Source organism: Anser cygnoides, chromosome 3 (genome assembly GCF_040182565.1).
Source record: "Anser cygnoides isolate HZ-2024a breed goose chromosome 3, Taihu_goose_T2T_genome, whole genome shotgun sequence".
In the NCBI taxonomy this organism is placed as follows: domain Eukaryota; kingdom Metazoa; phylum Chordata; class Aves; order Anseriformes; family Anatidae; genus Anser; species Anser cygnoides.
Window position 1 is genome coordinate 32,189,478 of NC_089875.1, and position 27,733 is coordinate 32,217,210.

The 27,733-nt window shown below is 40.4% G+C and overlaps 1 protein-coding gene across 10 annotated transcripts in view; it reads right to left on the bottom strand.

Moving 5' to 3' along the window:
- DAAM2 (dishevelled associated activator of morphogenesis 2) overlaps nucleotides 1-27,733 on the bottom strand; it is a 209,414-nt gene that overhangs the window by 36,389 nt on the left and 145,292 nt on the right. For 9 of the 10 annotated variants that reach the window (XM_066993828.1, XM_048080087.2, XM_048080081.2 and 6 more), the window contains 10 exons: nucleotides 22,162-22,272; nucleotides 21,056-21,159; nucleotides 18,768-18,834; nucleotides 17,436-17,553; nucleotides 15,733-15,871; nucleotides 14,245-14,303; nucleotides 13,640-13,824; nucleotides 12,353-12,670; nucleotides 5,319-5,426; nucleotides 2,406-2,438 (listed from right to left, as the gene is read on the bottom strand). In XM_066993828.1, the coding sequence (XP_066849929.1) occupies nucleotides 2,406-2,438; nucleotides 5,319-5,426; nucleotides 12,353-12,670; nucleotides 13,640-13,824; nucleotides 14,245-14,303; nucleotides 15,733-15,871; nucleotides 17,436-17,553; nucleotides 18,768-18,834; nucleotides 21,056-21,159; nucleotides 22,162-22,272 (1,242 nt within the window). The remainder of the gene's footprint in view (nucleotides 1-2,405; nucleotides 2,439-5,318; nucleotides 5,427-12,352; nucleotides 12,671-13,639; nucleotides 13,825-14,244; nucleotides 14,304-15,732; nucleotides 15,872-17,435; nucleotides 17,554-18,767; nucleotides 18,835-21,055; nucleotides 21,160-22,161; nucleotides 22,273-27,733) is intronic. The other variant, XM_048080080.2, reaches the window with a different exon arrangement.

Below are 27,733 nucleotides of genomic sequence, written 5' to 3' on the forward strand. Positions count from 1 at the left end.
GTAAGACCATGGCAATCATGGAATTCCCAGCACTAACTCCCAGGACTGAAAGTTCTGCCGTTCAGGCCTTCCTTCCGTTAGTGTCTGATTTAGTTACTAACTCCTAATATGATATTTTTGAATGGTTTACTACTCTCCTGATTAACCCACTTCAAGAATTTTTTATATACAAATATTTAAGATTTAAATGTAAGCCATAGAGAGATTCATACTGTTACTTGCCATGTGAGTTCATGCTACAACCAGCTACACTCAGCTTGTGTTGCTACTGGACATACAAAGGATTCATACCACATATAACTGTACGCAAAAGTGTTGCAGTGAGCCACCACCAATATTAAGCAGCATTTATAAGCAGGTACAGTGCACCACCTGAAGACACACACACCTGGAGGTCTGCTGGAGGTACCCAATGTGTCTAGCTTGGCAGAAAAAAAAAATTGTGTCTCCATGGGATACATCAAATAGTGTTTCTAAGAAAGGAAAAGTTGAGCATTTGGCAAGTTTGTTATTTTTGAGGAAAACTAACAAAAGCAAAGAGCAGTGCACCCCCAGGATGTCTTATCTGACATGCAGAGATGTCAGGGGAATAGGGTGATAGGCAGCTGTTGAACAGTGAGAGGTAAGAAAGGTATTGGTAGGTCTGTGCTTTGCTCCTGGTTTAAAAGCTTCACTGCCCCTCACTGGCTAGTGTTTGCAGACAAGCACAGCTGGTTACCATTATCCAGCACCCATCCCAAGGAAAAAAAAAAAAAAAAAATTTCAGGACTTGGCTACGCACTGTGTGTGTGTTCAGATGGTTTCCCCTAAAGCCATGCAACAGGGATTGGTGTAATGGTCTCCATCCCGTTTCAATTCCCCAGCCCTGAAGGTTCAACAGAGATGAACACCTGAACTACTCAGACGTGGCCCACTCCTAGTGACCAAGGATTGGGCTGGTCTCATCTAAAAATATATTCTCTTGAACTCATATTGAGGAGAGGGATATTTATAGACACTTGGAGTTACGTGTAAGCAAAAGCAGATGAAGCCTCAGGTTTTACTGAAGCCAGATTTCCAGTTTAGCTGAAGGAAAACAGATTGCATATGGACTATCTGCATTTTCTTAGACAGAAAAAAGAGGAGCAAGGGGGCAGTAGTGACCAGCTTTTGTGAGATAAGTCAAGCACACAAAGCAAGAACAGTTGGAACTGCTGTCAAGCTAATAAACAACATCCCTACATTTTATTCCATCTTCCTTTACCAACTTTCCATGTAGACTAATGTTGTGTTATACGCTTCAAAGAGTATTTCAGATTTGAGATTTTAATTGCAAATTCAAATATCAGCTAAAAAATTCACTACTGGTATGACTAGACATGTGGGATACATTTCTCATACTGCTGTACCGTTTCAAATACAATTTGAGTTTGGTGAACTGCAGAACATGTGGTCTGGTACCACGGCAGTATGCTAGGTTTCAGTAATTATCAATACTTTGGGAACCATTTCTACCACACTGACTTGCTTCATGGTGCACATTGCCATGATGATAACCCAGGTTCATGACCCAGATCTATGTATCAGCCTCCTCCAGTGTCAGAGGAAACTTTCTAGATACAGTTCCCTGAGCACTCACAGTGAGGACTGCTTTCTTATAAAGACATTAGGGATGACATCTGAATGCCCCTTATGAGAGGCTTGCGCTTCCCTAAAGTTCTCCCACAAATCTTGCTTAAGATGATGAATAAAGTGAGAGGTAGCCAGTATGAAGACACACTGGCAGTCTGTTATCTCTGCTTCATCTAAACACTATTTCAACCTTGTACTGAACTCTCTGAGGGTTTCGGCAATCCTAAATGTGGTAGGTTTCCCTCTAGTCTAACCCTTCTTCTCCTCTCAGTTGGCACAAATCCTTTTGTCCAACTGAAGTGCATCCTTGTTCTACAGAAAGAAAGACTTTCTTTATCAGGAAATAGTGAACATATCTGAAGACTTCAGTCGTGTCCAAAGCAGATGCACCACAGATGGGACCAGTGGGAATGAAGGCTGTCTTACAGTGCCTTTGTTCTCCACTGGAGAAACTATTACCGTGGTGAAGGAAGAGTTCACATTCACATCTCCTCTGTCCCTGGTCTTTTTTGCCCAGGATCATCAAAAGAGAACTACAGAGACATGGGCAGAAAGCACAGTGAGGTTATAGCTAACTGAAAGAAAGGAACTACATCTTCCTATTGCAGAGCTGATACAACCGAAGGATTTTTTTTATTTTTATTTTTTTTACCACCTTCCTGACCCAGAAAACAGAGGTGCAAGGACATATGAAAAACTGGCATGAGACAAGGCATGATCCTGTAACAGCACGGTGCAGTGCTTCACCTTCCCAAGCGCTAAGAGAGGATCAGAAGGCAGACAATGATACTCACCTGCTTACAGGAGGAGGGGTTAGTTAGCAGGTCCTATGCAGGCAGCAGCCGCAAATAACAAAGAAGGAAACATGCCAAGAATCAGTCACAGAGAAGGATACCAAGTTTAACAAGGCAGCTGAATTTAGACATGCACTGTTTTCTAAGAGAATAAAATGCTTAGCAAGTAATACTGGGCCAGATGGTTTAAAGGTATTTCAGCATTTCTTTGCATATTTTAAATCAGCAGGTGTTAGGGAAATAAGAGTTCTTGGTCTTTTCTGAAAAGAATAAATTTGGTCTCCAAACCATAAATCTCTTAGGTCTCGAAACATTAACTACGATAATGCTTAAATACCTTTACAAATCTAGTCCAGAGCCTTACTGAAAGAACTGCCAAGGTTAAAAATCAAGGGTCAGTTCTCCTCTCCTGATGCAGAGGCACAGTTTGCCGTTAACGGTAACAACTTGTTTCAATAGCACATTATACCCTTTAACAACTTATAGCCAACAACTTATAGCCAAAAGCACTCTGTAACCACTAAAAAAATCTTACAGCACCACTGGGTAACAAACACCAACTGTTTCACAACTTATTTCATACTCCAGGAAAACATCAAATATACTGAACCAAAAGGTCAATATTACACAGTCAGATTGGAGCAAAGTCAAAAGACAAGTTTTAAGAACTCTTGGTCCAGTATTCTGTATGCTGGACAATTTTGCTTTCCCTGATAGGCACCCAAAATGACACACTGGGCTTGAGAGAGGAGAAAAGATCCTTTGACATTAAAAAAATGACGAAGAAAGAAAAGAAGCTGTTTAATATAAATGAAACTGAAAAAATATGAAGATCATGTTAATAGCAGCAAAGAAAGAAATGTCTTTATTTGAATTCGTTCAACATTTCAGATGTAAAAGAGCAGAGTTTTGCATTGACATTTTTCTTTATAGACATTTGGATGAAGTTTAAAAGTCACAAACCCAGGGTAAACACATACTTGGCCAGAGTGGTATATTTCAAGAAAGAAAAGAGGAGAAAAGACTATGTGTGAATCAACTGGAAAAGTTCTCATAAGAATTTGATTCAAAAGTAATTTTGGTTGCCTGGACTTAAAATTTAAAAAAAAAAAAAGTAAAAATTAATGAGGATTTGTTGATTGGAATCCAGTTTGGTTTGGAGTAAGTATGGATGAAATATAAAGTATACATTAAAGTAACAACAATGGAATATTTAAGGAAAACATTAGCAGTGTAAAATCAAAATGAAAGATGGAAGGGTAGCAATGCACTTAACTGCATAAAAATATGATGAGCTTACATAAGTGACACTCCAGCGTCTGGAGCCACTGTCATAAGTGTGCTTAATAAGGATTGAAGAGGACTCTTCTGAGACTCGTGGAGGTTACTGATGACAGCTCCATTCCAGTGGGAAGGTTTAGGTTTAAGGTCTGTTTAAGGTTAGGTTTGTTTATGGCTGAATAGGCCAGGCTGCTTTGCAGGGGTTGGTTACACATCCATTAATGTTTTGCTTCTGAGAGTCTGCAGACTACGATGCCTTTGGATTTGGATTTTGGAGACCAAAGGAGGCAAGGCTTTGGGAGGTTGTTTCTAGTGAGGAAACTGCAATGTTTGCACCTGAAATGGCATGTGTTGACACAAAACCACTATGTTGGAATGGCACCTTGATGTACAGATGGCAGTCAGGCTACTCGCATGACACCTGGGAGCTCACTGCCATAACTAAGCTGTAGGCACAGGGTCTAAACCCAATCCTGTGCAGCAGTGCAATTTTCCGTGCCTTTCTTTCCCTCTGTGAAGCAAGTTCTTATTTCAATGAATGTGATTCACAGGCTGAGAAAGAGAGGGACCTACAGAAACAGCAACAGCTATTTGCAGGAGCATAAGAAATTAATCTCATCTTGCAATGGGTAACATTGCAGTCTTCACAGTTGACATTAGGATGCTTATCTGGATGGTTGTGAGCTAGTAAATCAGAAGAGTTATTCATTAGTTATTTATTATGTTCATTGAATTAGACAGAAAAAAAAATGAAAGAGAGAGATAAAGAAAGGAACAGATGGAAAAGTCCAAAGACAAGGGTTTTGTGTGTTAATTCTAAGATACTGAATAATTACAATGAAGTTACCATCATCATTGTAGAGCTTAATCATAAAGGCTGTTTATGGCAATTAAGTCTGTGTCTTTTCCTAAAATTCCAAAGCAATGATCTGATTCCGCAGAGTAGCAAAGATTGAATTTCTCCAAGCACATTCCAAAAACAAATGAAAGCTGGGGGAGTTCAGGGAATGCAAGTACAATCCCCCTCCTGCTAAATTTCATTCAGTGGAGATAGATGGATTGAAGATGACTTGCTTTCCAAGAAAAAGAGGAGGGAAAAAAGACATTCTAATAAATGGCTACTTTTAAAGCATGCTGTTTGTATTATAATCTCTCATTCAGACAGTTTCTGTCACCTAGCCAGTTGGATCAGTTGGCTGTTTAAGAAAGAAAGATACAAAGCATAAGACAGCTAATTCAGTCACCTTGCTTCAGTACTTGGGCAACTACAGACTTTTTCCCTGGGAAATAGAGAAGTAGAAAGATATGAGACAAAAAAAAAAAAGATGGCTAGCAAGCATGAACGTAAAGCTCAGGAGCTGTTGGAAGCCAGTGGCTGCTGAGGTCAAATTGAGCATTACCTGTTGGGGATTGTTGTCTCAGAGCTGTCTATTAGTATTAAGATAACAGAAAGTTATACTCTGCCCACTATATCCTCCCCTCTTCTTTTGATCTTGCCATTTTTTAACAGTGACAGAACAGCAAATAATGCAGCCTGACTGCAGGTGGGCAGGAATCCAAATCACTGTCATAAGTGTTCCTTTCTCCTCCAGGAATTCAAGGAAGACAAGGTATGGAAGAGTCCACCCCTACCTGGTGTCTCTGATATGCTGAGAACATCTTTTCAAAATCTTCTAGATCCAGCACCTTGAATGCCTTTAAATCATCTATCTCATTCCAGATTGTGCCATGGATCCTCTCCTGAAAGAAAAGGACATATTTTAATGAGATAGCAAAACCTTTTAGCTAAGCACATCCAATGCCATTTCGGTGTAGCTGGGTTTTGTTTTGTTTTATTTTTTAAACATTAGTGTGAAAAAATAGCCTGAAAAATCACCACAGCAAGCCTCTGATGAAAGGCCACATTCTAAGACTAGCAGACCATATCTCAAGCAACATCCATGATTCTACAGTAATTCTTCTTTCAGGATTGACCATGATGATTATGGTAACGTGAAAGAAGTGCCATCATCATGAAGAAAAAGCTCAGGAAGGACACTAATGTATGACAAACCCAAGACATGTATTCCCATCTACAAATTTTGACAGGTTCTGGTGCAAACCCCAAAGGGTGTGTGGTTTCTGCCTGCCTGTTAAAGTAATTTAAGATTTTATTTTACTTTTAAGGCCCTGAGTCTTTGAAGTCAAATTGTTTCCTGTTATGTGATCTCTCCTGTCTATCTGAGTTCTTTTTTGACTCACACACAAGCTATACCCAAATGTCTGAGAGAGCATCATCCACACTAATTGGAAATATTCAAAAGCACAGACTCCTCCTCCAATTTTTCTGTTCACCAGCCCTGGACCAAATAAGCTCTTATAACACAGGCATTATCTAATAATAAAATCATAGAATCACAGAATGGTTTGGGTTGCAAGGGACCTTAGAGATCATATAGTTTCAATCCCCCTGCCACATCAGCAGTCACACTAAGCTAAGAGAGGATTTGGGGTCTCCTGCTGATATTCTCAGAACAGATGTCCTTGCCAGCAAAGAGGACACAATGATTGAGCTACTTTCTCCTTCCTGGTGACTGTTAAGGTTCATGTGGAGTGGGATAAGCTTTGGGCAAGTACCCATTCAGAAGAGAGTTCATTCACACCCATTCAGGGCTCTTCACACCTGACCACACTGTCTTTCAGTTCATTTAGTTAATAAAGTGTACATTTAATGTATACTTTATTAGTTGGAAAAATAAGGAAGGTGTTGATTCAAAGAAAAAGAGAAAGGACAGAAAGGATTGTAAAGAGACCTGAGCAAACCTCAGGAGATGAAAAAACAGCAGAATATCGATGGAGAGAAAGCCAGGAACAGCAAGCAATGGCAATGAAACCCTCACACAGGCTCCAGCTCTGAAGTACCTGACTTGCACCTCCACAGCAAAGTGCATTAACACTTCATTATCAGAACTAATTAGGAACAGGCTCTACTTCCCATTCACAGTCATCAAAGGAATGAGGGAAATGTGCTAAGCCACAAGGCTCAAGGAGCAAGGAAAAACACCTGATGAGAGAATGAAATGAGGGGGAAATAAAAGTGTGAAGTGTTCTGGAGGAAATTCCTGGCGGGGCAGACACTGTGGAGGAAAACCAACACCCTCCCTCCAGAGGCAGCCTGTGAGTGCCCGAGGGGAGGGAGGGCTGTCTGGCTGAAATTGCTGCAGTGCTGTTTGCAGTGAGAGTGTGTGCTAGATGGGAGCAGCACGTACCCCTGAATAGGCTCACCGATGTCTTTGTATCACTCCTTGCAATCAGTGTGGCTCTCCTTTCCATAATAGCAAAAATATGACCCTGTGACTACAACACAACAAACAAGTTTGGGAAGCTCATCTCAGCTAAAGGAATATGAGACAAAGTTAATTTTTGTTTTATCCCAATGTTGGCTTCTACTGCCAATCTTAGCCAGAAGCATCCAGGCAGGGCGTTCAATCTCACTCAGTTTCCAGGCTGGCTTTATAAACCTTGCATTATAAATCCTGAGGGATGTATTTGAACTTGGGAATATTTCTCTGAGTTTCTCCCTGTTTTAGATCATCCCATCAAACACTGAGATGGAAAAATATATCTTGAAGGGAGCCAGTGGTCAGGAATTCATAGAATCATAGAATCATTAAGGTTGGAAAAGACCTCCAAGATCATCTGGTCCAACCATCCCCCTACCACCAATATCACCCACTAAACCATGTCCCTAAGCACCACGTCCAACCTTTAGGGGTATGGACCTCCTTCAGGAAGGGTCCATAGAGTTGTCAAACCTGGGGTTGCCTACGTGCTGTGTTTGGCAGGCACTGGGAGCTGTATGCTGTGCTTGGATGTGACTCAAGCGACAGCTACTTATGAGAGTCTTGCCCATCTACCTGTCAGGCTGGAAAGCCCTCATGGAAGTGAAGTTTCCCCATGAATGGCAAGACTGATGAAAGCACTACAGAATGGGCTGGTCTTACTGGATTGCAGAGGTGCCCAAACAGGCAGTTCTGAGACTCACAAAGGGATCGCAGAGAACGGTTCTTATCTGTATCTTCCAGAAAAAAGGAACCACGGAAGTTAAAATGATTCCTGTTTCATTCATATTCATTTTAAGACTCGGGTTGAATCTGATCCCATATAAGCCGGTTTGTGTGCTACATGAAGCATGAAGACAAACTCCAAAGCAGCACTCATTGCAATGGTGTGCACAAACAGAATTTTGACCCAACTTAGTGCTTAAAACCCAAGCTAACTAGTCCAGTCAAAGAAAATCTTAGGCAGGCTTAGGTATAAACAACCTTTGCTTGCAATGGGGTTGTCCTTTCTATTTCTATCCTAAGTTCTGCCCTTGAAAACTTTGTTGCTGCTGCCAGATAATTTCCTACACTGAGCTCTTCCTACTCAGTTATGGATTAACTGGCTGATAGTGCCTTGTCATCAGCCAGAGAGACTGAGAGTTTTAGGAGAAACAGACTTGTGTAACATGGTTGCTATGATAAATGATTCCCTCAGCACCAGAAAGAATATTTATGGTCCCTAACTCAAAGTTTAAAAATGAAGAAAATTCTTATTTCTTCTTCCCTTTCTTTCTTCCTCCTTAAAAAACAAAGAAGAGGTCACTCAATCAACATGCTTTCCCCCATCTTTATTTATTTATGCGTTCATTCATTCGACAAGTCTACCTAGATCTGTGGTTTCTCTGCTTTGCAAAGCCTTGGCCCATTTTAAGAAACAAACGTTCTAAACTACATTTCCCAGAGTTCTATCAAAATGGTTGTACATAATAGTTAAGGAAATACCTTATTTTCAGAGCAATTATTTACAAGACATTTGCTCCATCAAGCTCCATGAAGTTTTGGTAAGTTGTATTTAATAATTAGCTCACTGGAGCTGCTACAGTTGTTATTCCACCTTTGTAATGAAGCCCGATTTGTGGACAAAACAATGAAGATTAGAGAATAGGAGTGCTTCTTGGAGCTAGAAATCATATCAAGCTATCCTCTGCTACATCTGATGGATGATTTTATTTACCCTGAAGAACAAATGATACTCTGCAGCAAGCCATCAAAATCCATCATGCCTCAACAACCTCGCAGAAAAGTGAAAGCTAACAGTACTTTGGGTCAGCCTTTCATTTGTCCTGCAGGGCTAGAGAAACCATAGAAACTATGAGTGTTCTGCAAGTACTGGACCAGACAATCCCCAAATGTTTGTAAATTTAAACCATCAAAAAGTGTAAAAACTTAGAATTTCAATTCATAATTCCATTATGTATCTGAAAAAGGGTGTTCAAGGCCAGTTTGGATGGGGCCCTGGGCAACCTGATCTAGTGGGTGGCATCCCTTCCCATGGCAGGGGGGTTGGAACTGGATCTCTAAGGTTCCTTCCAATCCAAACCATGCTATGATTCTAAAATTTCTTTCTTGGTATCAGATCTTTTTCTCAATGGAATAAAAATCCACTGTGCACAAAAATTTTATTTCTGGCATCTTTGTTAACTGAGACAGCTGTTTTATCTCAGCGTAGGACTGGGCACCACCAAGGCCATTACGAGCAGCTTCACACAGAGATCTTGTAGGAATCTTTCCATTAAGTTTGAATCTCTGGCAGCAATTCTGTATCATTGTCTGCTGTGATCCTCAGGCTGTTCTTAGGAAAGAAGTTTCAGAAATCAGAATAATCAATAACATTACAAGCATAAGTTCACCCAGGTCTGGATCATTTGCTGGAGTCATTACCAGCCTGTCTCATAATGGGATGTTTCTTCTCTAACCATGAGATAACAAGCACCACAGTTGACAGTTGACTTGATTTACTCTAACAACTTCAAATGAATATGTTTATATTTATTAAAGAGTTAATTATATGAATCCATATTTCCAGAGTGCTTGAAGCCACTCCATTGTTTGGATGAACCATAAATGTCTGGACCCTGTTTGATCTTGGGTGTTGTGTAAAATCTGGGCTGGGAGAGCAAACTCCACTTTCTGTTTAGAAACAAAGAAAGGAATCTTTCCAGGGCATTACAGTAGTTACATTGCAGTATCTTTTTCTTGAAAAACAGAGATCCTTGGCACCAGCACTACTCTAGTGCTGTATGAATGGAATTCACAGTCAATGCTACAGTGCTGTATGAATGGAGCTATGGTGTGGAAGGGCTTAACCAGAATTCAGCCCACGTATGCATCTAAATGGCTTTGCCACTGACCATCAGCTCATATCAAAGCTAGTACAAAATCTGTAATTCCCAGAAGAAATTAGTGGGATTTGGAGTCTCCTTGTTAGAAGCATGAATACTTTCCAGTCAAGCTCTTTCTAATTGTACCCATGGGAACTGTGGACAACCTGTTATTGTCAACTGCTAAGAGTTAGAATATATTTGATCATTCTTGTAACGCCCAGCAGATCAGTCCTTTCCTTCCTAAGACAGTACTGGCGCTGGGAAGAAAAAAAAAAAAAAGAAAAAAAAAAGTAATGTGAATTGCCCCAGAGAACAACCTTGATTCCTCTACTAAGAAAGTATACCACGGACAAATCCCTCATGGTCAGTCCTATTCACACTCCTCTTGGGCTCTGTCAGCTTTCTTTCACTCCATGGACAGAAAGGGGGTCAAAACCATATGGACTGCCTCAGTCAGAGCATCATCTTCACATTTACTACACAGCTTAGGACAGAGAGCCTGCACTAACTACTTTGAGAAGGGTGGGCTCAACAGGACGCAAAGAGCTGAATAACATATTCGACCTGGCTACAGCCCTAAGCTCATGTGCAGCTCTGTTTCCAGCACTGGGTCACTGCACCCTGCTGTGTTGCATGGTGCAAGCATACCCTTGAACTCTGCTAACTGGACCAGCTTGTAAAGATAAAGAAAAACATGGTATCAGATGTATTTTTTCTCAAACTGTTTTTTTGTGGGGAAAACTTGCATTCATGTGAACTGGAAGTTAAGCACTACCATGAACCAAAATAATATTATATTATTATATAATATTATAATAATATTATAAAATAATACTATGCACACTTCTAGGCCTCTGTTTCCCCATACTCAAGAACTGGAGATATGCTGCCCCCCAACAGTATGCTGGTTCTGAGTCTTCGTTACTTTATGTATGGCTACTTTGACAGTTCAGGAGAACACTGTGAAAGTGCTGCAATAGTGAAGAAATGCAAGATGAGGCTAACTGACCTACCCATGACTTTGTATCCAGAAAATTCATAACCACGTGAACAGAAAATGAGTGCCTTGTACTGAAGCAGGGAATCCAGGATAACTGATGAAGGTGGACAAAATCCAGCACCTTCTCCAGCAGACAGTGGAATTACTTAATTCCATAACAAAGGGCGCCCCAAAGAACAAGACAAATGCAGCTCTTCACCTCAACCTCTGCAGTTTTGCAGGGACCTTACTAGGTCAAAATGCTGACACAAACACCCCAAAATGAAAACTCCTCCCTCTTATGTCCATTTTTCCATCTATTCTGCCTTCTTCAAAATACCACGTTTTACCTACCTCACCACCCAGGTCTTCAATTTTATTAGTACAGCTGCCTTCGCTCCTAACCAGAGGGCAGGATAAGCCTACAGTTACTGTACACTAAACAGAAACACCTGTGGCTCTCCCTTTTTCATATATATTCATATATATATACACATATATTAGTTATTATTTCTTTTTTTTTCAGAGCACTAAGTCCCATGTTCTGCAAAGGAAAATAAATCCCCGTCTTTACATTCTCTCCCACACCCCCCACGTGGCCTTGACAGACAAGCACAGACGGTGCAGCAAATATTTCACTTCACTTTATTTTAAAGAAAAGGAGAGAGGGGGAGAGAGAATTCTTGTGGCATTCCAGAGGTCCCTGGACACTCATTCCAAATGCCTGAGTTGGGCCCTGGGTGAGTTTCAGTCTAAAAGAGAACCTGGGTTTCTAGGCAGCCATCCAAACTCAATACAGACACTTTTTTTCTTTGTGAATCAGTTAAAAAAATTAAGACCTAAAGAGAAGGGGAGAAAAGAAGAAAAAAAAATAGGGAGAGAAATGGAAGGGAGGTAAAGGCAACCAAGATAGCAGAAAATGAGTGCAACAGGAGGAATCCAATTCCTCTGCTTTTATTTCCACTTCAGAGTTTTATTCCCAAGTGGCAAAGTTGTAACCATGCAAGGAAAAGGGCAGATAGCCTCATGGCCACGAGTGAATGGTGAGGAGAAACAGGCCACCCTTCTCTCCTTGGAGACTGCTCCTGTCAGGGTAGAGGAGGCTAGTTTGGAAGCTGGTCCTCACTGTGTTTTGCCCACACTGGCTCTGACCATCCTTTTCCCTCATGCGCAAGTGAGGGCAGCTCTGGCATACCAGCCCTGGAGATGTCCAGCTCTGGCTTACAATATTTAGTCCCACTGTAGCTGTGCTGAACCACCGGTATGCCAAGATCCACTGCAGCTCAACCTAACCGGCACCTTGGTCATGACAGGAGATGTGTTGTGCTGCCGCTGGAGAAGTGGGGAGGCTCCCTCAAGACAGTTAGTGACTCCTACTGACTCAGCCTAAGGAAAGCCACAATATCACTGGCTTCTGTCACCTTGCAATTCATGGCATTAATCAACACTGATTCACACTAGGAAAGTTAATTAATTGCTGAAAGTACTGCAGCTTCTTACCTCACTCAGCTTAGCCCAGTTGAAGGATTTCAGTGGGTGTGAAGGCTGCGGGATAGATTTCTTCTTCAGGCTGGTGCCACTGCTGCTGAAGGTGGTTGTTGAAGGGGGTGGCACCCCCATGCTGAAGAAGGGTGGTGCTCCTGGTGGGGGAGGAGGTCCTCCTGGAGGAGGTGGTGGAGCCGGAGGAGGGGGACAGCTGGAGAAGGGCAGAGGAGGTGGCAGCGGGGGCAAATTCTCAGACATGAGAGAAGACGACAAAGCCAGTGGACCACCTGGAGGAGGGGGTGGTGGGGGTGGGAAGGAAATACTGCCCCCGTGCTGGAAAAAAAAAAAAAGAAAAAAAAAACACAGAAAAAGAAAGCAAACGGTTTAAAAGGCACAATAACTCCATGTTGCCAGCTGATGTGATTTTATTACAAGTCTCAAAATATTTGATGTTTTCTTTAAAGCCTCCTGCACTCAAAGCCATGCAATAAAGGGAGGAATCTCAGCTTTCATTTAAGAGAAAGTTTCAAGCCCTTGAAGTTGTGGAGAAGAGCTTGAAAAAGGGAACCATAAATGGCTCAGAAACACAGAAAGCTAGTAAAAGAAGCCAAAATGTATTATTTTCTCCTTATGTATGAAAAAAGAGAAAAGTTCAATCTTATGAACTTTTGAACTCCTGGGTTTTCAACCTTGGGTTTGAAATACTGAATACCTGTCATTAGGCCCCACCAACACAAAGTGGGAGAGGGAGGAGGGAATGAATCTGCTTTTTGCAGTATCTAACTTCAGGCCTGTGTCCTGGGAGTTGAAGCTCAGGCACACTACTGGGATGGAAGGAGGAACAGGCAGGAAGAAGCAGATGCAAATGTCACTTCTGCAGAGCTCCAGGGTGGCACAGACCCTCCTGAAGCACAACAGGAATCCTCTTTTGTCACTAAATTTACTTTCATACCTGGGAGATTTCTCTCTATTCCACCAAAATATTTCTCCAATCAGGACCACCTCAGCAGTAAAAATAGTGCCTAGAGGAGGACATGCGTGCCTCAGCAGCTTCTACAGAGACGGTGGCTGAGAAGAAGGAATGGAGCAGGCCATTCACGCATTACGCATTCCAAACCACCAGCTCAGGGATTTTGGTCTCTACTGAAAGCTAAACAGCCCCTAAGCATTCATCTTTGTATCTGGCTAGACAAACTCTTTCTGTACAGACCATAGAAAGAGTTTCACTCATAATGTACTTTTGTTCATCATTCACTCGTTAGCAGGCTTTAAACAAGGTTGGGAAGAATCCCAGTCTCTTACCGAGAACTCATTAAGTTGAGCTACCAGGTCATTCATCTGGTCCCGGGTCTGGCGCAACTCCAAGGATTCCTTCTGCAGCTTATCCTTCATTTTGTTCAGTGTCTTCATCATTTCATCTTTCTCCTGGGTCTTTGTCTCACATTCCCGCTCCTTCTTCTCTAGCCTGCTCATCAGCTCGGCATGATCTAGGAAGAACAGGCAAGTGGGGCTAATGAAATAAAGCTCATGAACAGTTCCCAAAGAGATGGAGGTTACACTGAAATAAAGTTGACAACTCTGTCAGTTCATCTGGGGATGTATAATGAAAGTAGAGAAAACAAACTGGAGTCTGACTGTTCTGACGATAATCTTCAGTGATCAATAGAGCAATGCCCAAGTCTCACTTAGACTGTAAAATCACTTCACGTGAGGATTGAGGGAAGCCCCATCCTACGAAGCAGATATACTGATCATCAGGAGACAAAATATACTGGAAGGGACAAAGCAGGTTTAGTCCACGAAGGAAAACCTGGACAGCCAATTGTGCCTAGCTCTGCTGCCTGCTGCTCTATGACTGAATCATGCTCTTCCTCTCTTGCATCCCCAAACACAAAAGACACACTCACCTTTCCGAAACTTCTCTGCCTGATCCCTCCACTGCTTGACTTCATTTTCATTCACCAGCCTGAAAGATGAAATCAGATCATTTAAATTTGTTCTGAGCTATCCAGCCTGAAAGGCAAGTGGCCATTGTGTGAAGTGATCAGCAAAAGACAACCTGGTGAATTTACACGTTTAATCAGGACCATACCAGTGGTCAGTCCGGGTCCAGATTCTGATCCTTACTGTAGTTAACAGCTTATATTAAAAAGGTGATATCTTGTAGCTTGAAGTCCTGAAGAGGAATAAAGGAATGTCTGGGGAAAAAAATCCTGGCATTTGCCTGTCTTCAGGTAATACCATCAAGGTGCCAAGGATACTTATTTTGAAAGGCAGAAGTCATAGCTAAAATCATCCTGCCGTGGGATACAAATTATCCTACCATTAATACAAGGCTGGATTGCCGCCTTTTTTTTTTTTTCTTTTTTTTTCTATTTTTTTCTTTCTTGAGGAAGGATGCTTATCTGTTGGGTAATATATCAGTAACAAGGCAATGCTCGTATCTCATACTGGCACAGCTATTTCCTATTACTGACAGAAAATATGCAGGGCATGCTGGGGATTGATTAGATATGCAAAATGAGTAGTAGCTATGAAAGTAGAAATGGAAGATCAGGCACAAATTCTACAATGGAGTCTGATATCCAGACAGACAAAAAGAGATCAGCACCAGTGTATTTTCCATAATGAGAAATCAATTTTGATTTTGACTCATGCCTGTAACAGGATGGACTGTAGGATTTTTAGTACAGAACTTGATTTCATATGAGGCTTATGTTCTATAAGAATGCTCTACCCAGTGGATATTTCAGAAGGCTAATGGGCCATGAATTACCTGCAGAGGTAGATGGATGGGATGAAGACTCCAAAAGTTTGGCTAAAAAAGGACTGTGAACAGGGAAGTAGAGATGAGAGCCAGCTAATGTAGCTAGACCTCTCAAATGATGCGCCCTATGGGAAAAAATAATGGTAGAACCCTTGGCCAAGTCTGTGGGTGAACACATGCAGATGCTTTACTGAGAGGTAAAAGGTTTTATGTGCTAGATGGGGACTGTTTTCAACCATTTCAAATCTTTCTAAGCTATGTGCTCATTAATGAGGAATCAGATCTAAGTAGAAATGACAACATTTTGGGGGGAATATCAATGAAAGCTTTCATTAACATTTTGAAAGAAAAAGGAAAAATGAGGTAGTTTTGTTATACTATCACATTTTTTTTCTCTGCTCTTCTAACTAATATTAAAAGAAATTAGAAGGCAAGGACTTTGATAGAAAATAACATCTGTTGAAGACGTCGTTAGAGGGAAACTGGCTATAAGACTAGCAAGTCAACAAGAAGCTGTAAATTAACACAAGTAATTCTTCAGGTATGATATTTTATTTCCAAAGTACCTGCATACTTGTCATATACTTACACCTTTATAAGACAAACAAACAATAATACTGCAGCTTACATTTTAATTATATTTTTGACATTGAAGTTTTCCAGCGGAGCTATATCTGGATCATCTCCTCGTTCATCCTGCAGAACAATTTGTTGGAGTATTCTGTCCAACAGCTGCCATTGCTGAAAATTTCCTCCATTTCTCTTATCTGTATGGAAAATGACCAACTCATGAGAACTTCAATTTTCATGCCAAAGTGCACAGATCTACTGACAAACTGCCATTCCTTCCTTTCCGGTTCCCATATTAATCTCGTATGTAGTAAATTACAGTACGCAGCACCTAACATCGATTTGTTGTTAGCAGATTATTTACAAACACTAGGCATATTAGAACAGCACATAACAAGCATGTGCAACTCTATGCCTGACTTGCACGTTCAGGCTGTGCAATCCTTTTGACAGACTAGCTCCAGCTTGCACTTTAGACACATTTAGAAGTGATTCTGCCATGATTATGATGGCTGTTACTCAGAAATTTATGGGGCTTGATAGTGTTTTTTTTTTGTTTTTTTTTTTTATGCACCTAGGTAATATCGTGACCAAGCACTATAAAAACAATTAGATGTTCTATCTGCGTACTCAGTTATTCAGTTGTCTGCAGATCAGTGAAACTCAACTAACACAAAAAGTTCATACAAACACGATCAAAATGTGTGGAGAGAAAGAACAGAAACTGAACAAAAAGGACTGCTCCTACGGATGTCAAATAAAAGAGCCAGAGGAACAGAAAATTCACTTTAGCTCCCTAAGCTACATAACCTAGACCTTAAATTATTTTAAATTGCTCCAGTACAATTCTGTCCTACCCTAGAAGGACTTAACTCTTCTGCCACAAAACACTCCAGGTCAATACCCAAAGCTCAAGTACTGTCTTAAATGGTAATAGCAAGGAGGCCACTGGGACAAACAACTGCTTGAATTTGTGCATGGCAGTACTTAAACCTAATCAGTGCCTGAAAACATACCACACTACCTCCTGAAAAAGTTCACTGCATACTTCTTCCTTACATTGACTTCTCAGTTTGAACGTTCAAATATGGCTGAAAGTAACCAAAACCAGCCCCTGATACCTAAGAGGATTAAGGCAGGTAGTTCTTTGGTGATCTTGCTATGCTTTCACGCAGCTGCTACACTCTTGAAACATGACCGAATTACTTTATTACAGTTAACAAGTAGATTCCTATCACCTCTCTTGAAAGCAAATGCCAATGTTATTTTTCAGTTTGAGTTCAGGAGCCCTCTACTGATATTTTGCCACAAGACAGCAGCCCAAAGACTTCTTGTGGATTTTCCCAGTGAAAGAAAAGCTTTCAGTACTGTATTGTTTCACCAGAAAAATTCCTCACTGCATTTTGTTAACATTCAAAATGGTGTCTATTTCTGAGAATTCTCTGATCTGAAGCACAAGGGCTCTTTCTTTTTTAAAGCTCCTAATTTAAAGTCACTAAGAGCTCTGTCAGTGACTAACTGGAATGTCTCCAGCTACTTAGTTTTATTTGAAAGTGCAGAGAAGTGAAGCTGATGCTTTAAGTATTGCGACAAAATCTGCTGGATGGGATCAGTGCAAGATACTAAGTCCCTTAGGCATTGCCAAGTTCTGAATGGAGGACAAAAGCAGTGTGTGTCCTGGTAACTGCGACCCTGCACCCATGCCAAAACTGCACCCATTTCTTCAACACCCCTTCCTCTGGAAAACTGTGATGTACTCACATGGCATCTGCAAGCAGTGCTGGAGGATGGATAACAAATAGGGATAGGCATCTGTGTGCTTCAATCTTTTCTTGATCAATTCAAACATCTGAGAGGCACTTTTTGTATCAATGTGGATCTGAAGTGAGGGAAGGCAGTGCAAGGACAAGTCAGAGAAAAAACACGCACAGTGAAAACCTGACTAACTGTGAAAGGTCAGACCAACATGGAGACAAGCAAGTTCCCAGCAACTGGACCTCTGCAGTCTCTTGCAATGTCTAGCTATAATCTCAGTGAGGAGCTTGCACATGGGTCTTTGAGATATGCATTGACCTACTCCAGAACAGAAAAGATCCCCAAGGCAAAGGGTTAGAAAGGTGGTTAGAAAGTCACATAGAGCCACCAAGACACCAAGAGCTGTACTGGAGCAAGCAAAATAAATAAATAAATAAATAAATAAATAAATAAATAAATAAATAAGATGCCCCATCACTCAAAGCATCCAAAATCAGGTTGGGTCGGGCTTTGAGCAACAATTATTCATAGAATGGTTTGGGTTGGAAGGGACCTTAAAGATCATCTAATTCCAACCCCCCTGATCTAGTGAAAGATTCTTGTTGCTGCCCATTGCAAGGAAGTTGGACTAAGTAATCTTTAAAGGTCCCTTCCAACCCAAACCATCCAATGACTCTATGAGAACCTTTGGGTCCAAGGAATTGGTGGCATAAATAAGAGACAATAAGCAGGGAAGGATTTGTTGGTCTGTATCAGTGTTTGGCAGGAACTGATTCAAAAGAAAGAGGAAACTACAACTGTTCTGGACCCTACAGCCCCTTACTGTTGCTAGAGGTTGTGGAAACTGTCCTTGTTTTATGATCATCTCAAACTCCACCCATTCTAAAATACTGATTCTCTCCACAGTCTCTGAGGTGGTAGCATTCACGAATTTCCTGTGATTTAATGGGAAAAGCATCAGAAATGAGCCCAAGCCCTGTAAAGAACCCATACTCCTGTAATAGAGATGTCTGAAGTTAGAATGTATCTTGATCATTAGGACTGAAAACATGCATAACAGTGTTGATAACCACCTCTGCTCCTGAACCTTCGGCTAAACAAAATAAAGGCAGCTTTGTCAAAGACACTGCAGAATCCCTGTCTGTGATCATTGTTTTAATTGCTCATAGATCAGAGACCACCTACTTGCTACATGAGAAACAGTGAAAACAAGAGTACCAGCCACCCTCAGTACCAAACCCAACCATTGCTTTCAGGGAACACAAGGGGAAGTTGCATCAAAGATACAAAAAGGATGTTCAGCTTTGGCAAGTTCAGGTACACCATAGAAAATCTTACCAGGTCAAACCGCTTGGCAAGTTCCAGGTCGTCTTCATTTCTGACCATTTCAAAGAAATCTAAGTGCCTAAGAGAAAATAGAAAAAGAAAACCAAAAAACACCAATGGTCATGGCATAATTCAGACTTAAACTAAGTGTGCCACCATAGAAGAAGCAACACTTAGAAGTTGGCAAGCCTTTCTTACATAAAGCGTTGGAATATGTATGCAAAGCAACTCATGGGGGCCAATAACAGGCCAAAAGAAATGACCAGCTGAGGTAAAAATGTACTTTAATCCTTGTGCTAAGTCACTGTGTTGAAGAAAGTGGCTAAAAATAAACATACAATTGAAAAAGGATATTCCACTTGCGATGAATGCAATGCCTACTTTGGTAATACATTCTAGAAAGTCCACTCCATACTTGTTAACTAGGAAACATTAGCTGCATCTAGAAAGTCCATGCCATGTCAGGCAACATTAACAAGCTGTTTCTTTTATGTGGTGGAGTAGAGATGCATTCAGTGGATTAGTTAAAGATCCCTTCCAACCCAAACTATTCTATGATTCTGTGATAAACAGCAGAGTTTGCAGCTGCCTTTCCATTACCTATTGATAAGCACGGCAGCATGCTTCTGGTGGGATCTGGGGTACCTGGTGAGAGATGCAGTTGACCAAGGCATATGGACTTATCTTTCACAGAGACCAGAGCACAGCAGATGATGTGGAAAAAGGCTGTGGCACATCTCCCTTTCTTGACCTGGCATACAGCCTACATAATCCAGACATCTGGGATACTCTCAAACCTTTGTACCATTCTCATCACAACTTGTAAGATCCACAAGTTCCTAAGATCTTAAGCTCTTTCTATACGTCCTGGTTACTAGCCAAAAGAACAGGGAATCATACAGAACAGATTCTTTTCTTGGTTATAATGTTGTAGACCAAAACCAACATTAATTGTTCCAGCTTTTCAGCAAACACAGGCACAGCACTGTATGCAATCTTTCCCTGTAGCATTAATACATAGATACAAGCCTCCCCCCTGCTCAAAGATGCGAGGTCCCTCTTCGTAACAGGCAGTTGGTGCTAACCTCGTGCTTATGCAGAATCCCAGAAGCATTATATGCCCCCAAACATAGCTCCATCACCCTATAGCAACTCCTAACGGCAGATATTTGAGAAAACGGTTCCTTAAAAGCTGCAAACATAGGCCTGAGTAGTATTTTTTCACCATATACTTTGGCAAACTTGACATTTCTACCTAGAAAGTCCTAGATACCTACAGACCAGCCCTGCTCTGTAGGAAGGGGCTTGGCGTAGCAGACAGTAAGGGACAGCAGCACACTTGCCACCAAGTATGACTTGAGAGCAGGTCTGTCCCTCTCCACAGAGCTTAATGTAGTCACAGGAAAACATAGACTTCCGTGGTTGCCTGCCATTACACTTTAAAATGTTCCATTTTGTTAAGCAAATAGATTTTACCAGGCTCCTCAATAGTTCATTGGGTCTTTTAGCTTCTTGAGGTGTCTCAGTCAAATTGCTCAGATTGCCTGCTCTAGGATTATTTCAGCATGTGGCTTTGTGAAAGATTTAAATGTAAGGTCACTAGCAGCCTCAATTACTGTGGCAAAATATGGAACTGCTAGTGACCTTAACCTGGGTCGCCAGTAAAGTAGAGTTTCAGTGAAGAAAACATTTATCTATAGCACAGTAATTTGAAGGTGCCATTCAATGTTAAATTTTCTGCAGTAGCAAAGACATTTAAAATAGCTACCTGTTCTCCTCTTTTGCCTGCTTGGCATCTCTACCCCTTTGCCCACCACAGGTTCCTTTTCTTTTACAGTTGTGCCAGTGCTACTGTTTGGGGGGTTGTGTTACAAGATAGACCATGAAAACGAGTGAGGTTAAAGAAAAATCTTGGAAACCCAGAACCTGCATGATGTCCACACATACTCAATCTCAATGAAATCAATGAACTGGCTTATCTCCCTCCTACCAGGACAGGCTTTTGTTCCACTTTTGCTATATAAGAAATGAATTACAACATCTTTTTTCATTCTGGTTGTCATCCTCAGCTTAGAAGAAAAACAATTCATGAAATTTGTCACAGCCACTTCCAGTTTAGTATGTGTGTTTCCTACTTCATCTGCTGATTTTAATTTTAAAGACAAAAAGGAGATTTGTCCTTAAAGGGAGACAGTTATAGGGAGAGACAGAGACAACTTTGTGCTTAAATCTGAAACCCAAATATAGGAGATCAATGTTTCTTTCTGCTGATAAACGACAGTTCTCAGAAAATGTCTTACCTGTCAAGTGTTGCATTCTCATGTCCTCTGAGCTTGTCAATAACAGGCTGAATTCCCAGCATTAGAAATTCATATCGTAGGTGTAATCGGAACTCCAAATTGTCCTTATAAAGTGGGGGAAAACAAGTTACACGGTTCCAGAAGCTTTTAATCACACTAAAAAATTTTTCTTAAATCCTTACTACTTCCGTTTTTTAATATCCTCTATCCTGACACCAAATACACAGGATGATTACAGGATTCTAGTAAAGTAAGTAAAAAAAATTAAAGTCTTTGCCTCCGTTTCTCTTAAAAATACTGTCCTCCTGTATCTACAATGAGTTCTGCAAGGCCAGTCACAAGGATAGCACACTTCATGTCCCAAAAAGAACAAAAGTTATGAGTGCTTGCCTTGCTAGTCAATTAGAGATCTACCTTCTGTTTACGGATGAACAGAACTGCAGTTCATCCTCATAGTTTTTATAGATATTTGTCATAAGTTCACCATATTCTCCGCTAAATGACACCTACTCAGTAGGACTTTACAGGGCTGTTGCAGATAGAGCCAAATACACTCCCAGAAAGAGCTCTTACAAGCTTGTTGTTTACTGTGGTTTAACCAGAAAAAAAAAAAAGTGAAAGTAACACTTCTAGTGAAACGAAATCAGCTTAAACTATTCTCCAGACACAAAAGAAAGTGTTGTTAATGAACGAAAAACAACAAGCTGACTTTTCTGAAAGCCTTTGACCTTTTTAAATTAAGATGTTTTGAGTTTGGCTTTGAGTCAAAACATACTAACATTTCAAAACATTTCAGAAGGTAAACCAAGATGGTTTCTAAATGGCTGATATGAAGAAGGTAAATGCTTTGCAGTTCTTAAAGAAAAATAACAAAACCAAAAACCACAATCATTTCAGTGATGTATGTTATATTAGAAGAATTAGAAGAGAGGGGGAATGAAATAATATGAAGACATTGTAAGACTGAACTTAACAATTAAGCATTATTTTACACAAACTATATCTACTCAGGAACACAAGATTTGTGACATAATCTGCTAGCCTTTTCCAAGGTAAATTAATTCAAGCATGACATTTGAGATGGAATTTCTAGGGCAGTGACTCACCTCACCAGCCCCAGCATTCAGAACAGCATTGATAAAGGACATGATAGCTGTTTTGAGATTTACTTCATCTCGATATCGCCCCATGCTTCGGTCTAGCTCATTCAACAATGTCTGAAACAGAACAATAGACTAGGTTAGATGATACAATTCCTTAGACCATTTTGCATACTGCTCATGGGATCTGCAAACAGTCATCTTCTGATTTGCTACACACTTGCTTAAATAAATAACTTTTTTTTCTTTTTTCAGGCAAGATTGTTAGCAGTCTTGGCCGTGCCACAATAACTAAATAACTAAATAACTAATAACTAAAGAAGAATAGTGATAGGAATAAAATGCCCACATGACCCTAATAAAAAAAAAGTTTTTTTAAACAAGCTATTTGAGGAAAAGCAGATGCCCTTTACAGTTTCTGCCAACATGATCTAAGAAAGCAACAGAATGATATGTGTCCTCATCAGTTAACTCAGTATGGGGAATACGATGGGGAGTTTATACATGCAGAAAAGTATCATCAGATTCATAGACCCCTTCTACTTACGTCACTTGAGTAATTTTCAGTTTTCTTGGATTTCAGCAGGATAGATTGCACTTGTGTAGAAACGGAAAAAAATCTAAAGAAATGCCGTTTTTTGTTTGTCTATAGGAATAAAACCTATTTGGAAGGTTTCTTGGAAGATTTCTCTTTGTTCCTTCACTTACAACCATTTCACATGAAGGAGACAATTACCTGCCTCTTGGTAAGCTCCTTTTAAGGATTTTCAAATAACAGGAATACCCCCAGGTCCACGCTTACTGCAGCTTAAAGGTGAATTACAGAGCTGAAGTGGAAGTGCAGTTAAACTCATATTTCCTTGTTATGTCTCCCTATTAACCAAATAGCAGAGGTATTTAGCACTCAGGAGATATTTAGCACAGAAATACTGTTGGTCTAATCTCTACATACATATAAATAGGTCACCATAATCTTGTGAACATCAAGAGACAGAAGAGAGGAGAAAAAAGCAAAAGACTAAGCAAATAATGTTGGTAGCCTCTGCTCTATGCAGTCAATTTAGGATTAATTCCAACTGAATATTTACTGAAGAGGTTATATGTAAGAACTGATTAGCCACAGAAGCAACTCTACTTATAGCTTTGTGCTGATGATTGTGAATCGTCTCTTCAGGATCTTCTCTGATCAGTTCATAATTCTAAGGATGATTTTCCTTACTGGAAGAGTAACAAATTCCACTTAAGTTCTGTCAATTCAATTGTATGGATCTCATTCCAGCGTTAATAATAAACATGCCACACTGATGTTTGTTTTGCTGATGCACTAGAAAAGATGGAATTCTTTTTACTCTTCCTGAGAAGTTCTGGCCATAAAGGGAGAATGAAGACAAAAATAACTTAGTGTTCAGCTCAGCAGATACATCTAAATAACATCTTGAAGCTATGATGCTGAGTAAAGAAGTTCATTTTCCTTTACTTAGTCTTCTGTCCCTGGCTACTGAAAGTGTTCATTCATAGCAAAATCTTTCCCATGCTAGTCATCAGTTTCATAGGTCTATCTTGCTTCCTGTAGAAAATGGACATCACCATGGAAATATGTCTCAAGAAGCAGGGGGAATATCCTCCTGGACATCCCTTGGGGAAAGAAAGCCTTCCTGGCTTCATGTGAACCCTTTGCTTGTTTTTGTGTAAAAATATTTTGATCTATCCTACAATGCTACCAACAGCTGTTCTTATATCTGAGCACAGTTTGGTTGACTTCACTATCAAGCTCACTTGATTTCATAAACTCCTTTTTCCTGCATCTTCTAAATTGGCCAGACGGCACCTGTGTATGTCTGTTCTCCCGGAATTTAAGCTTCCACCATGTCCATGATTTCCCAATAGTCATGCTATGACTAAAGAGCAAACCTTCTCCCAAGTTTGTTAGAAGTGGGAGTGAGTCTTACATAAAAATACAAGAAATGGCCTACTGAGTCAGACTGGTGGTCATTCCAGTCCCTCTCTGACAATGGCAACAGGAGACTAATTAAGCAGTCCTTAACTCCCCCCCCACATCCCCAATTTTACTCTTCAACTTGCAAAATAAGCAGAAGTGAAACAAATGAGAGTATTTAGTTCTGTTACTGTCAGATTTGACACCGAAATACAAAGCATACACGTCTTGGAATAATTTAAACAGCCATTACTATAAAAGCATCAAAACAAAGGAATGTTTTGCTGGTTTTCTTCATAGGCCTCATTCCTACCATATATTCTTAAAGACTTTTCGGAGCACACTAGAATCTATGCAACAACTTGAATGACAGCATCAAGAGGCTGAAGGATGTTAGCTAAAGTTTTCTATCTCCTATTTCAGAAGGCTGAAGTAGGAGCAGAACGCAGGGGCAAGGGGGCAAGCCAAAGAGCAAGAGCAACGAAAGCTCTAGCTTGCAATACACTCATTGAAGAACAGCGCATCCTCATGTGGTTGTTCAGCTCTGGAAGGAAACACTACGAGGTCAGGCAATTCCTAAAGATCAGATTCTACGCCCACACTATGGCCAAATTCCAGTATCTCTAACCCTTTGCAAATGGCTAAGGTTCAAGTCTTCACTTTAACATTTCCTGTGAAAAAGATTTCACCACACCTCTTGGCAGCCAGTTCTGTGGCCTAATTGATCTTATGGTTGTAAAGGTTTTTCCTACTATTTAAGCAAAACTTTCCTCACTTAATCTCATTATTCCTCATCACTGACATCCAGTAAGATTTCATTCAATCTGCAGCAAACCTCAAAAGGCTTTGGATGAGCCCTGAGGGGCAGAAGCAACTCAAGTGGGAATACAGGGTTTTAATTTGTTCCTTTTTAACTCCTCTACTACATTTCCAAATTGATCAGATTTCTCTCTACAGAACATGCTCTGTACTGATGGTGCTTAATGCAAACCAGGCAATGGGGCTATGGAAGGAAAGTTCCTAATCTCCACCTTTTTGACCGACAATATCAAGCTTCCTTTACTCCTTCACCTTAAACTTTACAATTTCTAGTAGCATTAAGGAGGAAAAACAAGAGTGTTCTGTCCAAAGCAGCCCAGTTAATATTTTCACCAGCAAGTGAAATCAGCTCCTTTCGGTCTGAATCGAACATCTATGTTCACTCCAGACTAAAAGGAAAATTCTTACTCCCCAAAGGGGCCGCAGCTGTATGGGTGTTTCAGACAGCAAGCCAGGCTGGAAGGGTACTGGCATGTCCTGAAATACTTTTCTAGGCCACTACAGCACTATGAGTTTGCAACATTGGTTTAACTCAAAATGTGGCATGTTAAAAAGTACATGTTACAACATCATAACAGTATGCATTCACTCCACACGAGCAATGAGGGGAAGCAGAAAAGCAATAATCAGAAAGGCAATAAATTAGGGAAGAGTAAGACTGTGCTCCTTTCACAGTGAAAACCAGTCAGTTTGGACTAGATGATCTTTGAAAGTCCCTTCCAGCTGACCTACTCTATTCTATTTTATTCTATTCCACGTAGGGTAATGCAGACATGAATGACTCAGAGACTCTTCATTCTCAGTTTTTGTAGCATTTTAGAGAACTTCACCTTCGCAAGAAAAGCACCTAAGAAACTCAAGATGAAGGGACATTTTCATGGTCACACAGCGAGCCAGTGACAGAATGACACCAACTTTGAATACATCAGATGGAAAAGAATCCCAGCGAGGACACCAAGGGCACATCCTACTGACTCCACTATTTCTGCTTTGAGGTCTGGCTTTCCAAATTTTTTTTCATCTTTCTTCTTTAAGGGACAGAGCGGGATTTATAGGCTAATAAGCACATTTCAAATGAAAATTGGGTGAAGCAAAGGCAGAGCTTTTCCCAAATTGCCTCAGGAATGAGATTTAAGGAATGTCTTTATATTATTGTGGTATTTGAGTAAAGATGGAATACTTCCCTGAATAGGACAGTTTTCAATGAATATTTTAAAAGTGGAACTGTGGACTGCCTGTTGGACATGTAAAGGAGAATTATTCCAGGCAGAAGGGCAGCATAAAGAAAAGGTCAAAAATTAAAGAAGGCAAAGGGATCAGCTCAGGCAAGAAGCTATGACAAATGTGAGAAAATAGGAATAGCCACAACATAAATTCAGTCACAGATTACAGAGTCTTGTCACAAGTACAAAGAGAAAGTTGCTCGTGATGGCCCTGTGAACACACTGAGCAGTGGAGATATAGAGTGAAGTTGTAGTACTCAAAGGCATCTGCTTAAGTGAAGACTGAAGTTTCAAAGAAGAGTAAGCTCTGGTATTTAGGCATTTACTGCCATATCTGTAAAGTGACTCGTCTTGGAAGTTAAGGATTGCGTTGAAAATTTCAGTCAAATCCATAAAGGCAGTTTAAAAAGAAGCAATATTTTACATCAGAGTTCCAACTCAGAGCCAAATGTGAAATTTTGTTAAGGTGGTAGAAGTTCTATGAACATGAAGCACTATCTATATTCTCCATTAACTTCAATTTTTTTTTTTTTTAAAAAAAGAACATCTCAAAAAGCAAGGACAACCTTTCCAAAACATTACAGCACAGTTTTAGAATAGTGGTGTAATAGTGGTGTCTTCAGCTGGTGTAACCTAGTGCAATTTAATTAAATTGGGATTACAGTTGTTTAAATCACACAGGAATCTCACTGTAATTTGGATTTTGACTGTAGAAACACAAATATAAAACTGCAAGTTCCCTATCAAAACAAAAGGAGTTGTAACAACACACAGGCAATGATGCAAGTGTAGGAAGAACCACACATGAAGTCCCAGCTTTCCTTCTCTACTAATTTACCAGTTGCTGGTGCCTCTGACTACTCTTGGCTGCCTGTGCCAGGTAGTAAGTGTTGTGCTTAGAAAACTGAGCAGCAACAGCTTCTGACATTCAACTGAACATGCAACGTTTTATGGTACCATGTTAAATATATGATCTGTGCATCACTCCACCACACTTGAACATGTGCAAATTGGAAATAAACAGTGTTTCAATCCAAAGCTGTCAGCAGCAAGTTACCCACAAGGTCATGTTTCAGATGGTTGCCAGTAAATAGTTCTGAACCTCGCTTCCTCATTCTTACAAAACAGAGTGGAATTAGAACGATACAACCCACAATTTTTATTCAGCACCATGAGGTCAGAGTTAACCTAAAGCTGCAAGCTCTATGCTGTTTGGACACTTAAATATACTGATTGATATTGCTAATTGCTCAAGATACAGGAAATATCTCCCAAAAGAGTTTGATTTAAAATCTGAAGGAGCTCTTCTAGTATTTGAAAAGTCTAGGTTACGAAGTTTACATTCAGGACTAGGATGAAGAAAAAAGAGGCTTTCACTAGCTTGTCTACACCTTCATTGTACGTTACATCTTTGAAGTTTACAGAAAGGCATAGGATAAGCAGTCAGTTCATCCCTTCCTTAAGTTGGCCTGCCATAGTGGAGTTACAATGGATGCTTCTTTCTTGATAATGAGCTGCAAGACCATTCTGAGATACAGGTGTGGGACAACAAATCCAAACACTTGAATGGAAAGAGGCAAAGAGATATAGCACTCTCTTA